At 47.4% G+C, this 14,596-nt stretch overlaps 1 protein-coding gene across 4 annotated transcripts in view; it reads left to right on the forward strand.

Annotated features, from left to right (window-relative positions):
• The window catches only part of LOC117554725 (bone morphogenetic protein receptor type-2-like), a 55,732-nt gene extending 41,340 nt beyond the window's left edge, over positions 1 to 14,392 (forward strand). For 2 of the 4 annotated variants that reach the window (XM_034229212.1, XM_034229216.1), the window contains 7 exons: positions 4,762 to 4,898; positions 5,793 to 5,908; positions 6,439 to 6,584; positions 9,130 to 9,203; positions 9,315 to 9,566; positions 11,479 to 12,991; positions 13,281 to 14,390. In XM_034229212.1, the coding sequence (XP_034085103.1) occupies positions 4,762 to 4,898; positions 5,793 to 5,908; positions 6,439 to 6,584; positions 9,130 to 9,203; positions 9,315 to 9,566; positions 11,479 to 12,991; positions 13,281 to 13,465 (2,423 nt within the window). In that variant the 3' untranslated portion in view covers positions 13,466 to 14,390. Of the gene's footprint in view, positions 1 to 4,761; positions 4,899 to 5,792; positions 5,909 to 6,438; positions 6,585 to 9,129; positions 9,204 to 9,314; positions 9,567 to 11,478; positions 12,992 to 13,280 lie in introns of all 4 variants that reach the window. The other 2 variants (XM_034229215.1, XM_034229214.1) reach the window with 2 other exon arrangements.
• Positions 14,393 to 14,596: the final 204 nt, after the last annotated feature.

Below are 14,596 nucleotides of genomic sequence, written 5' to 3' on the forward strand. Positions count from 1 at the left end.
AATTGTCAATATGAAGTCAGATTGAAAAAATCGCCAAAAAAAAAGCCATTTATACCTATATCCGCCAGCGGGTAATATTTACCTCATAGAAAATGCAGCGTAAACATGACGTGTTGCTATAGCAACATCTTTTGTCTACTGCGGTTCCTTATAGATAGAGAGATAGATAGATTGATAGATATATTGATAGATGGATAGAGAGATAGACAGACAGATAGATAGTGTAACATATTGGAGAATACAAGATCTTGGATGACTGAGCTCACGTTGAGGACGTAATGCATGCAGGTTACGTGCCAGTTGAATAAAGATGGACACTCGGAATGAGAGAAGTAGTCCGCGTCGTCTGTTTATGTAGACAATTATATGTCCATAGAACAGAACATTACAGATGGATCGATAGATAGTTATAGATAGATAGAGAGATTTGTACCTAAACAAAACACAAGTCTAACACCAAGCGTTTAAATCAGCACTCTTAGCGATATTTTATACTTCATGTTATCTGCACAAACTATGTCATATGAAAAGCTGAGAGTCCACAGATTCTATTGGTATAAATCTCATCCCTGTGCGATCAAAACACACTGTTCTGTATGATAAATAAAAGAACATTGTACCTTGAAAATCAATAGCGGGTACATTTTACCCGTTGGCGGTTTTAGGTATACAGCGACCTCTGGCGGTTCTAGTGTTAATCATCTGATTCGTCTCATTGCTGTTTTAGTCTGTGTTCTTCTAATTAGTGTCTACAGTGTGTGCCTATTGAGCTGTTTAGAGCCATGTGGGACAAAACCCGATCCTGCCCCTCCCTCTCACTGTCTAAGTGAACGGTGACTGTAAAAACTACACTGCGCATGCTCAGAGTATTTTCCTATTTAATGTGTGTGGCAAAAAATAATGACCATAGGGGCATAGAGCCGCCATCCCCACCATACGTCATCTCACATCATTCAGAGCTGATTGGCTGTAAGTACGTGTGCCGCGAAAAGTGTGGTGTGTGAAGAGGAGACGAGAGAGCTGCAGTGACGCATCCTAAAACCAGGAAGTAAGCTGCGCATGGATTCCCTCCACAAAAAAGCAATGAGATTTCTCCATAGGATTTGAGAAAATAGCTCCATAAGATCTGTGGGAAACATAGCTGTTAAATAAACGCACGTTGTGTTCAGCCGGATAATATCCACATGTCTACCCTACTTTTATCATTTTCGAATCATAAATCTATCGATTAGTGTCATGATAGACTTTTGAAACTACAAGAAGATAAGGAGGACTTTTACAAAAAAGTAATAGAGATGTTTGTCCAGAAGGATAGGCAAATGGACTTCATCTTCAAGTCAAGGAAAGACTGCAATTTTATTGAAAATGGGATCTTACTAAGAGAGAACAATTCAATATTTAAATGATAAAATTACATTTTTAGGGTATCTTTCTGTTGTTTAAAATTAATCGAAGCATCAGACAAAAAAAGCTTTTGAAAATAATATTATATTTTGATTTAGGTCAAAATATAATATTTGTAAACCTGAAGAGTCAGAGCCTCACCAGCCATGAACCTCACTGCAGAAGCTTATATATAGACATCTAAGTTGTTTGTGCCCCACCACTTTTGTACATATAAAAACGCCACTGCTCATATTCCTGAAAGATAACCTAATGACGCTGAGTGAGAGAGTTAGAGTCGAGTTACTTGAAAAACTAAAGTGAAACTTGAGTTATTCTATTGCAGGGTCTGATTATTATATTGTTGACACTTTAAAACACTACTATCCTATAAAATGGTGTACAAATCAGATTTATTATATAATAAACAAAAAAAAAAGTCTTCTTTATTTTTCAATATCGCGATAAATGTCGTACTGTGAGTTTTTGGTATTGTTACATCCCTAGTACTCACACTGCAGTATTTGTACCTGTCCAGGTGAAGCAGTACTCACACTGCAGTATGTGTACCTGTCCAGGTGAAGCAGTACTCACACTGCAGTATTTGTACCTGTCCAGGTGAAGCAGTACTCACACTGCAGTATTTGTACCTGTCCAGGTGAAGCAGTACTCACACTTTAGTATTTGTACCTGTCCAGGTGAAGCAGTACCCACACTGCAGTATGTGTACCTGTCCAGGTGAAGCAGTACTCACACTGCAGTATGTGTACCTGTCCAGGTGAAGCAGTACTCACACTGCAGTATTTGTACCTGTCCAGGTGAAGCAGTACTCACACTGCAGTATTTGTACCTGTCCAGGTGAAGCAGTACTCACACTGCAGTATGTGTACCTGTCCAGGTGAAGCAGTACTCACATTGCAGTATGTGTACCTGTCCAGGTGAAGCAGTACTCACACTGCAGTATGTGTACCTGTCCAGGTGAAGCAGTACTCACATTGCAGTATGTGTACCTGTCCAGGTGAAGCAGTACTCACACTGCAGTATGTGTACCTGTCCAGGTGAAGCAGTACTCACATTGCAGTATTTGTACCTGTCCAGGTGAAGCAGTACTCACATTGCAGTATGTGTACCTGTCCAGGTGAAGCAGTACTCACACTGCAGTATTTGTACCTGTCCAGGTGAAGCAGTACTCACACTGCAGTATTTGTACCTGTCCAGGTGAAGCAGTACTCACACTGCAGTATGTGTACCTGTCCAGGTGAAGCAGTACTCACACTGCAGTATGTGTACCTGTCCAGGTGAAGCAGTACTCACACTGCAGTATTTGTACCTGTCCAGGTGAACCAGTACTCACATTGCAGTATGTGTACCTGTCCAGGTGAAGCAGTACTCACACTGCAGTATTTGTACCTGTCCAGGTGAAGCAGTACTCACACTGCAGTATGTGTACCTGTCCAGGTGAAGCAGTACTCACACTGCAGTATGTGTACCTGTCCAGGTGAAGCAGTACTCACACTGCAGTATGTGTACCTGTCCAGGTGAAGCAGTACGCACACTGCAGTATGTGTACCTGTCCAGGTGAAGCAGTACTCACACTGCAGTATGTGTACCTGTCCAGGTGAAGCAGTACTCACACTGCAGTATGTGTACCTGTCCAGGTGAAGCAGTACTCACATTGCAGTATGTGTACCTGTCCAGGTGAAGCAGTACTCACATTGCAGTATGTGTACCTGTCCAGGTGAAGCAGTACTCACACTGCAGTATGTGTACCTGTCCAGGTGAAGCAGTACTCACACTGCAGTATGTGTACCTGTCCAGGTGAAGCAGTACTCACACTGCAGTATGTGTACCTGTCCAGGTGAAGCAGTACTCACACTGCAGTATTTGTACCTGTCCAGGTGAAGCAGTACTCACACTGCAGTATTTGTACCTGTCCAGGTGAAGCAGTACTCACACTGCAGTATTTGTACCTGTCCAGGTGAAGCAGTACTCACACTGCAGTATGTGTACCTGTCCAGGTGAAGCAGTACTCACACTGCAGTATTTGTACCTGTCCAGGTGAAGCAGTACTCACACTGCAGTATGTGTACCTGTCCAGGTGAAGCAGTACTCACACTGCAGTATGTGTACCTGTCCAGGTGAAGCAGTACTCACACTGCAGTATTTGTACCTGTCCAGGTGAAGCAGTACTCACATTGCAGTATGTGTACCTGTCCAGGTGAAGCAGTACTCACACTGCAGTATGTGTACCTGTCCAGGTGAAGCAGTACTCACACTGCAGTATGTGTACCTGTCCAGGTGAAGCAGTACTCACACTGCAGTATGTGTACCTGTCCAGGTGAAGCAGTACTCACACTGCAGTATGTGTACCTGTCCAGGTGAAGCAGTACTCACACTGCAGTATTTGTACCTGTCCAGGTGAAGCAGTACTCACACTGCAGTATGTGTACCTGTCCAGGTGAAGCAGTACTCACACTGCAGTATGTGTACCTGTCCAGGTGAAGCAGTACTCACACTGCAGTATGTGTACCTGTCCAGGTGAAGCAGTACTCACACTGCAGTATGTGTACCTGTCCAGGTGAAGCAGTACTCACACTGCAGTATGTGTACCTGTCCAGGTGAAGCAGTACTCACACTGCAGTATGTGTACCTGTCCAGGTGAAGCAGTACTCACACTGCAGTATGTGTACCTGTCCAGGTGAAGCAGTACTCACACTGCAGTATGTGTACCTGTCCAGGTGAAGCAGTACTCACACTGCAGTATGTGTACCTGTCCAGGTGAAGCAGTACTCACACTGCAGTATGTGTACCTGTCCAGGTGAAGCAGTACTCACACTGCAGTATGTGTACCTGTCCAGGTGAAGCAGTACTCACACTGCAGTATGTGTACCTGTCCAGGTGAAGCAGTACTCACACTGCAGTATGTGTACCTGTCCAGGTGAAGCAGTACTCACACTGCAGTATGTGTACCTGTCCAGGTGAAGCAGTACTCACACTGCAGTATGTGTACCTGTCCAGGTGAAGCAGTACTCACACTGCAGTATGTGTACCTGTCCAGGTGAAGCAGTACTCACACTGCAGTATGTGTACCTGTCCAGGTGAAGCAGTACTCACACTGCAGTATGTGTACCTGTCCAGGTGAAGCAGTACTCACACTGCAGTATTTGTACCTGTCCAGGTGAAGCAGTACTCACACTGCAGTATTTGTACCTGTCCAGGTGAAGCAGTACTCACACTGCAGTATTTGTACCTGTCCAGGTGAAGCAGTACTCACACTGCAGTATTTGTACCTGTCCAGGTGAAGCAGTACTCACACTGCAGTATGTGTACCTGTCCAGGTGAAGCAGTACTCACACTGCAGTATGTGTACCTGTCCAGGTGAAGCAGTACCTGAGCACCAGCTGGCGTTCCAGGCGGAGCTCGGGAACCATCCGAGCTTCCAGGAGATGCAGATCCTCGTCAACAGAAACAAGTTCAGACCCAGATTCCCTGAGAGCTGGAGGAGCAGCAGCCCGGTGAGGGTCTGAGGATCTCTATGCAGTACTACTGCAGTACTCATGTTCTAGTACTGTAGATATACTGTGTGTGTGTAGTACTGATAGTAGTACCTGTAGTAACCCTGTGTGTGTGTGTGTAGTATTGTTTGTGTGTGTAGTATTGTGTGTGCGTGTAGTACTGATAGTAGTACTGATAGTAGCCCTGTGTGTGTGTAGTATTGTGTGTGTGTAGTATTGTGTGTGTGTGTGTAGTACTGATAGTAGTACTGATAGTAGCCCTGTGTGTGTGTAGTATTGTGTGTGTGTAGTACTGATAGTAGTACTGATAGTAGCCCTGTGTGTGTGTAGTATTGTGTGTGTGTAGTACTGATAGTAGTACTGATAGTAGCCCTGTGTGTGTGTAGTATTGTGTGTGTGTAGTACTGATAGAAGTCCTGATAGTAGCCCTGTGTGTGTGTAGTATTGTGTGTGTGTAGTACTGATAGTAACCCTGTGTGTGTGTGTGTGTGTGTGTAGTATTGTGTGTGTGTAGTGATAGTAGTACTGATAGTAGCCCTGTGTGTGTGTAGTATTGTGTGTGTGTAGTACTGATAGTAGTACTGATAGTAGCCCTGTGTGTGTGTAGTACTGATAGAAGTCCTGATAGTAGCCCTGTGTGTGTGTAGTATTGTGTGTGTGTAGTACTGATAGAAGTCCTGATAGTAGCCCTGTGTGTGTGTAGTATTGTGTGTGTGTAGTACTGATAGTAGCCCTGTGTGTGTGTAGTATTGTGTGTGTGTAGTACTGATAGAAGTCCTGATAGTAGCCCTGTGTGTGTGTAGTATTGTGTGTGTGTAGTACTGATAGTAACCCTGTGTGTGTGTGTGTGTGTGTGTAGTGATAGTAGTACTGATAGTAGCCCTGTGTGTTCAGGCGCTGTCCTCCCTGATGGAGACGATGGAGGACTGCTGGGATCCAGACGCTGAGGCTCGACTCACTGCTCAGTGTGCAGAGGAGAGACTGTGTGACCTCACACTGCACAGCCACAGGTACACACACACACACATACACACACACACACTGCTGCACAGCCACAGGTACACACACACACACACACACACACACACACACACACACACACACACTGCTGCACAACCACATGTGTACACACACACACAGCTGCACAACCACAGGTACACACACACACACTGCTGCACAACCACATGTGTACACACACACACACACACACACAGCTGCACAACCACAGGTACACACACACACTGCTGCACAGCCACAGGTACACACACACAGCTGCACAGCCACAGGTACACACACACACACACTGCTGCACAGCCACAGGTACACACACACTGCTGCACAACCACATGTGTACACACACACACAGCTGCACAACCACAGGTACACACACACACATTGCTGCACAACCACATGTGTACACACACACACACACACACACACACAGCTGCACAACCACAGGTACACACACACACACTGCTGCACAGCCACAGGTACACACCCACACACACAGTGCAGTGTATTCAGTGTTCTGGTTCCTCAGGATTGGTCCTCCTCCCGTTGGTCCCGCCTCCTCCCAGGATCTGGGCGTGGTTAAAAATCTCCATGGAGACGACTTTGCATCATCTGTCGTCAAAACAACCACGAGTGGAGCAGAGGCATCCGGAAGAAACTCCATCACACACACCGGTGAACACACACACACACACACACACACACACACACACACACACACACACACACACACACACACACACACACACACACACACACACACACCTACCTTGTCCCCCCACAACAAGCCAATGGGATTTCTCCATGCTATATAGGTTTATATTGTATTATATTGTTTATAATTGTAAATGTAAATTGTAAATCTGTAACCCTGTAAGGCAGGGCTATTCAATTACACATTCAGTTGGGCCAGATTTTATAACTACAAAATTCAGCTGGGCCAGACATTCAGCGGCCTGTGAAAAGCGGTTAATGACTGTAAGGGAAACTTCTGCAGCAATGGAGAGTCAGGACTCAGAGAGACACGAGGAGAGTTGGAGCTTTGATGTCAAACAATGATGTTTATTACAAGTCAACGGCCGGAGAATTCACATCACAAGTCACAGCAGCAAGAGGTTCTGACTGCACGGGTGGGTTGCCATGTCAATTCTGATCAGCCTCGCATCTTGGTAGACCTTTTAACTAGTTTACAGAGAGTCAAATCCACATATTGGGGATGGGCGTAAACATCTGCAGACACAGGAGATGTCTCTCACATCTGTGGAGCTTAGAAAGCCAGCGTTCTCACACTCGCAAAACCCCCCTATGTCCGCTAGGTCAAGCCATAAAACTTATAGTATCAACATACGACTGCATTATCACATTCCTTACGGAAGATAAGGAGCAGGGCTGATCGTAAATGTCAACACACAGAAAATGTTTAAATATTTAGGAGTAAAGACAGAATTATTCTTATTAGAAGTCAAATATTCAGGTTATTTTTTCTTTAACCGGGCACATCACAAAGTGCATACAAGTCTTAATAAATGTCCTCACTTACAAAATAAAATTGGATACATATGACACATGCACATCAAAAAGTGCATTAACAAACAGCTAAAGAGCTCCAATGTAACACAAAGAGGTAGAACTCTAGCAATAGGCCTACTGTTTTTTCACTTTTCATGTAAAAACAAAAATCACATTGTTTTGATCACATTTGACCCAGACACATTACAAAGTGCATTTAAAAGAATTAATACAAATTTGTTGTGTTTTTATGCACTTTTTGACGTACCTTTGTTAGATGAACAATGAATACAAATTGCATGTTTTTCATCGCAGTAATATGTTTTGGTTTAAAATGTGTCATTTACAGAATAATTCTGTCTTTACTCCTAAATATTTAAACATGTTCTGTGTGTTGACATTTACGATCAGCAGTGATTTTTGGCTCATATGATGTCAATGCAATCCTAAGACATTGAAGAGTGCCGTCAGTCAGGGAGCAGCGAGTGCTACTTTTGATTGAGTTCATGTGTGAAAAGCTTGATTCACATTTGAATGTTGATCCAAACATACTGAGCACACAGATCGCTACTTTCTGAACGTTAGGGAACTGCTGTTTTTTGACATCACTCCAAAACTTCGCGCTGCTCTTGTGCCATGGTTACGGAGGAATGCATAAGTTCCAGGGTAAATGTCCCCTCGTCGGTGGAGGGGACCACTTCCTTTGCTCTGGTGGATACGTCCCCCTCTATTGCAACAGTGAAGGGGTCTCTGGCAAAGCCCATCACCTCTGTGGGCAGAGCAAGTCCATCCAATCGACAGGCAAAAGTTCTCTTTCAACCTCGCAATGAAATCTGTCATCACATCCGTGATTTGTGCCGGGGATGTGATGTGTTTGAGGAGCGTCGGAAAATGCAGCATCCGACCCGTACTCAAGTCGGTCGTGAAAAGGTCCAGCTTGACTTGGAATGCGCGCATCTGCTCCACAAGATGAATGACCGTTTTGTCTCTGTTTACGCTTCAGAGTTGAGAGGGACATGTTTTGGAGTTGCCATCATAGGTCCACCGTTACTAGCACCACTAGATGCACTTTCAAAAAACGTGTTGCGTTGTGGTTTGGTGGTTTCTATGCAACACGGAGTGTTGCGTTCATGGTCTGTACTAGTGTAGGAATTTGGCCACGGGAGGCTGGGCCACTCAGGAGTTGGTTCTGGGCCGCATCTGGCCCGCGGGCCGCCATTTGAATAGGCCTGCTGTAAGGTCTCCTTGGGTGTTATGAAAGGCGCCCCCCAAAATAAATGTATTATTATTATTATTATATATACTGATGTATTTCATGTTGTTATCTAATTAAAACACTGAAGATAAAGTCACCCTGTTCTGACCTGTACGTCCCCCTGCTGTCCTCCTGCTGTCCTCTTGCTGTCCCCCTGCTGTCCTCCTGCTGTCCTCTTGCTGTCCCCCTGCTGTCCTCCTGCTGTCCTCTTGCTGTCCCCCTGCTGTCCTCTTGCTGTCCCCCTGCTGTCCTCTTGCTGTCCCCCTGCTGTCCTCTTGCTGTCCCCCTGCTGTCCCTGCTGTCCCCTTGCTGTCCTCTTGCTGTCCCCCTGCTGTCCCCCTGCTGTCCTCTTGCTGTCCTCCTGCTGTCCCCCTGCTGTCCTCCTGCTGTCCCCCTGCTGTCCTCCTGCTGTCCCTGCTGTCCCCCTGCTGTCCTCCTGCTGTCCATGTCCTCCAGGTGGTGCTGTGCCCAGAGTCTGCCTGCAGCGCACACAAGAAGACCTGGACACCAGCAAGCTGGACCCTGAACAGGTGATCCTCTGTCCTCTATCGTCTGTCCTCTGTTCTCTGTCCTCCCCCTCTGAACAGGTGATCCTCTGTCCTCCCCCCGTGCCACACCACACTAACCTCCCGTCTCTACAGGTGGATCAGAACCTGAACCTGAGTTTTGATGCGAGGGTGATGGAGGACCACCATCCTGCCGAGCTGCTGAACTATCAAGTCCTGCAGAGTCTGGCTCTTCAGGGGGAACTGGGAGCTGCTGGATCCTCCTCCTTGCACCCCCTCCCCAAACAGCAGAACCTGCCCCAGAGACCCACCAGCCTCCACCTGCAGAACCCAGACCCAGCGTCCTGCCGCCTGAAGCTGGGGAGGCACCGGTCCAACCTCAAACAGGTACAGCAGAGGGGGGACCCAGTCCAACCTCAGACAGGTACAGCAGGGGGGACCCGGTCCAACCTCACACAGGTACAGCAGGGGGGACCCGGTCCAACCTCAGACAGGTACAGCAGGGGGGACCCGGTCCAACCTCACACAGGTACAGCAGGGGGGACCCCGGTCCAACCTCACACAGGTACAGCAGGGGGGACCCGGTCCAACCTCAGACAGGTACAGCAGGGGGGACCCGGTTCAACCTCAAACAGGTACAGCAGGGGGGACCCGGTCCAACCTCAAACAGATACAGCAGGGGGGACCCGGTCCAACCTCAAACAGGTACAGCAGGGGGGACCCGGTCCAACCTCAGACAGGTACAGGTACAGCAGGGGGGACCCGTTCCAACCACAGACAGGTACAGCAGGGGGGACCCGTTCCAACTTCAGACAGGTACAGGTACAGCAGGGGGGACCCGTTCCAACCACAGACAGGTACAGCAGGGGGGACCCATTCCAACTTCAGACAGGTACAGGTACAGCAGGGGGGACCCGTTCCAAGTACAGCAGGGGGGACCCGGTCCAACCTCAGACAGGTACAGCAGGGGGGGACCCGGTCATCTTACATGGTCTGTGGGAGGGGTAGAAACCTGTGAGGGTGGGGTCTGATCCGTCGCTGGTTTTAGAGGCGGTCTTTCCGTCTACTAGATTGAAAGATTCAAAGGCTTTATCTCCCACCGAAGACTGGACGAAGGGGGGTCCTTGGGAGTTCCTGGTTTGAGGGTTTACAGCTCCTGGTCCTTTCTTTATCCTTGAGGAGTCCCTCTCTCTGACCCTTATGACCCTCATGTTGTTATCGGACAGGCCTTCAGGTGGAACTGATCCACCTTTATTGATTCAGAATCCCAGTCAGAATGCCCCTAACCCACAGACGGGACATTCACATCTTCTCAGCAACGGATAGAGGTGCTTGCCACACGAGGACGATAACGGACCACAATCGTTATTAAAAAAGTCTTCCGTCCACAAGCAACAGGCACCAGAAACGTGACCGCTCGAAAGCGCTGGAGACGCTGTAGTACATATGCCAGGCCTGTAAGTGGCGCTGTAGTCTACCACAAAAGCAGCGAAGAAGACTTCCCGCGCATGGTTGCCATGGTTGCCCTTCTGTTTATTCTCCGCTCTGACTCTTTTTCTCCCTCCCCGAGGCAAGCGTTTGCTCCCACAGCTGTAATTCAATGCAATCCCTCCCTCGCTGTAATTCTCTCCGGTACTCCACCAGCAGATGACAAACACCCACCTCTCCGCCTCTTCCAAGGAACGGGACCGTGCGGCAGAGTTTCCGGTCAACATGTCCGTTAAAGTTGAAATCTTCCGGACAAAATTAGAAAGGTGCCGGTCAAAGGTTTATTTATTGAGCTTCAAAACAAATTGATAACAGCTCTATATAATAATATAAGAATAAAAAACGAAGCCTCTCTTTTCCTCCCCCTCTTCTGACAGCCCAGCAGCTGATCTCTGAGCAGGAGAGGTGGGAGAGGCGGGGCTATTGCGTCATCGTTATCAGGAAATGATCGTATAGGCGTAGACACAGAGCCGTTTGCCCCCTCAGAGCATTTCGTTTGCAGATCACCTTGGGACCCGTTATCGTTATCGTTTTCTGCGTTTCCGTGTCGGCCTCGTGTGGCCGAACCGTCTATCTGATAGAGAACTGTAGCAGATACCACCGTTATCGTCCTCGTGTGGCTGCAGCCAGAGACAAAAGTCAAACATGAGTAAATAAAGGCACGTAATATTAAAATAAAGAAATACACAATTCGAATTACAGAAGTATATGAGTTATTTACAGAGTGATGTTACAGTCCTGATCCTGATCCTCAAGTGAGTCTCTGAGGTGAGTCCTGATCCTGAACCTCAGGTAAACTTCTGTGTTTCAGGTGGAGACCGGCATCGCTAAGATGAACACGGTAACGGTCGCCACGGCTACAGAGCCCCACCAGGTAACCACGGTGACAAAGACCAGCGTCACCCACGGTTATAGTGCAGGGGTTCCCGTCCTGGTGGTAAACTCTCTGATGCTGATGGAGGACGAGGAGAACCGGACCAACCTGCTGAACCCGAGTCTTGATGAACACGCCCCCCTGCTGAGGAGGGACCCAGACCTGCATCAGGCCTCAGAGACCAGATCTAACGTCAACAACAACAACAACAACAACAGGATCCAGCCTCAGGGTCTTAGACCTGAACCCCATCTGGAGAGTCAGTCCTCCTCTAAACCTGAACCCCATCTGGAGAGTCAGTCCTCCTCTAAATCTGAACCCCATCTGGAGAGTCAGTCCTACTCTAAACCTGAACCACATCCGGAGAGCCAGTCCTCCTCTAAACCTGAACCACATCCGGAGAGTCAGTCCTCCTTTAAACCTCATCTGGAGAGTCAGTCCTCCTCTAAACCTGAACCCCATCTGGAGAGTCAGTCCTCCTCTAAACCTGAACCACATCCGGAGAGCCAGTCCTCCTCTAAACCTGAACCACATCCGGAGAGTCAGTCCTCCTTTAAACCTCATCTGGAGAGTCAGTCCTCCTCTAAACCTGAACCCCATCTGGAGAGTCAGTCCTCCTCTAAACCTGAACCACATCCGGAGAGCCAGTCCTCCTCTAAACCTGAACCCCATCTGGATAGTCAGTCCTCCTCTAAACCTGAACCCCATCTAGAGAGTCAGTCCTCCTTTAAACCTGAATCACATCTAGAGAGTCAGTCCTCCTCTAAACCTGAACCTCCTCTGGAGAGTCAGTCCTCCTCTAAACCTGAACCCCATCTGGAGAGTCAGTCCTCCTCTAAACCTGAACCACATCTAGAGAGTCAGTCCTCCTCTAAACCTGAACCACATCTAGAGAGTCAGTCCTCCTCTAAACCTGAACCACATCTAGAGAGTCAGTCCTCCTCTAAACCTGAACCTCCTCTGGAGAGTCAGTCCTCTAAACCTGAACCACATCTAGAGAGTCAGTCCTCTAAACCTGAACCTCCTCTGGAGAGTCAGTCCTCTAAACCTGAACGACATCTAGAGAGTCAGTCCTCTAAACCTGAACCCCATCTGGAGAGTCAGTCCTCTAAGCCTGAACCCCATCTAGAGAGTCAGTCCTCTAAAACTGAACCCCATCTGGACTCCGAACTGGGCCCCTGTGTCATAAGATCCCTTTGTATAGCACCAGTTCTTGTGCCGGTCTGCAGAGATCCAGATCCTGGCTCAGCAAAACCTCCAGGAGCAACCTCTTCCTCCAGAGCCGGACCCTCAGCTGCCCAGAACCTGGATCCAGCCCCAGGAGATCCAAAACCTGCAGCTTTCGGGTCTTTAGAGGATCTGGAGAGCACAGAATCTCCAGCTCTAGAACCTGCAGGTCTACGAGAGAGACCCTGGTCCCTGAACCTGTCCTCCAGCGGCCTCCTCTCAGGTCAGTAAACATTCAAAAGACATCAACTTATATTGTCTGTATAAACATTCAGCTTGTTTACATATTAGTTGGTGTTTAGCCCAAAGAACAACATGTTCACTGCGGCCTCAGCGAGCTGTACTCATCGAAGGAAGAAAAGTCATTGAGTCCCGATCGGCACTGCTTTTAAATCCAGGATTTACTTTGAGGTTATAGATCTGATGCTTTTTATGAACGTCAATGGAAAAGCTTCACGTGTAAAAATGTATGGATTGAGTTCTCTAAGAAAAGCTTTCTGTTTCTCTGACAGATAGCAGTCTGAAGATAAAGCGCCGTGTGAAGACTCCCTACACCCTGAAGAAGTGGCGTCCGGCATCCTGGGGCGTTCCCTCTGAAGCCACTTCCTGCCGGGAGTTCAGCCGCCAGAGAGCAGGAAGCGTCTCCAGGGTCCGTCCGTCCAGAGCCACGACCTCTGACCCCAACTCCTGCTTCTAACCATGGACTTTTAATAACAACTGGATACAGCGTTGGAGGCGGGGCTCGGGTCATTAAGCTCTGCCCCCCGAGCGCCCACTCTCGGCTCACTAGAATGAATGGAGAGAGAAAATAAATCTAGATTGGGCTTTTAGTGCATTTTACAACTTTAAGGACCTAATGATTCTAATAAGGGCTATAAATAGTTCACACTGGGTAGTTTATTTAGTTTCTTTCCCAATGTTAATCAAGATAGAAAGTCTTTCTGGCCCAGTGACGTCACGCACTGATAAAGAAATTGTAGTGCCGCCGTTTGGCCACTAGGACTATTTCCCTCAGAGTCCGGAGCACTTCTTGGGGGCTTGGTTCTAACGCCCATCAGGAGCGGATCTTTTTACTTCTCTTTTATTGTGAAACACGAAAATAACAGACTGAGGTGAATTAAATTATATTGGAGGACAGGAAGTGCCCCAAACCTATTAATTTCTTATAGTTACTGACCACTTTTACATACAATAAATACTCCAGTTTCTGGCCAATAAAGGCAGTATTCTTACTAAGCTGTTTTTAAATGAATACATCACTAATATTCCTGTTTATATGAAGACTGCATGGAGTGAAGCAGGGACGTGGTGTGTCTGTGTTTGTCCCTGAAGGCAGCATCTCCCTGGACCAATGGGATTCCTCATTTTGGATTATGTCAGAAAATAATCAAACAAACGTTTATGATACTTACACTTTTAGTTCAGCAGGATAATCTCCACATATTAACACCACTATGATTTCTGAAGTAAAAAGCTAATGGTGGGCTATAAAGGAACTACAGCACGGTCACATGACTTCACGTCACCACCGCTAAGCTAAAGGTGGCTAATGTTGGGCTATAGAGGAACTACAGCACGGTCACATGACTTCACGTCACCACCGCTAAGCTAAAGGAGGCTAATGGTGGGCTATAAAGGAACTACAGCACGGTCACATGACTTCACGTCACCACCGCTAAGCTAAAGGTGGCTAATGTTCGGCTATAGAGGAACTACAGCACGGTCACATGACTTCACGTCACCACCGCTAAGCTAAAGGAGGCTAATGGTGGGCTATAAAGGAACTACAGCACGGTCACATGACTTCACATCACCACCGCTAAGCTAA

The sequence above is a fragment of the Gymnodraco acuticeps genome, unplaced genomic scaffold (genome assembly GCF_902827175.1).
Source record: "Gymnodraco acuticeps unplaced genomic scaffold, fGymAcu1.1, whole genome shotgun sequence".
Taxonomy (NCBI): Eukaryota; Metazoa; Chordata; class Actinopteri; order Perciformes; family Bathydraconidae; genus Gymnodraco; species Gymnodraco acuticeps.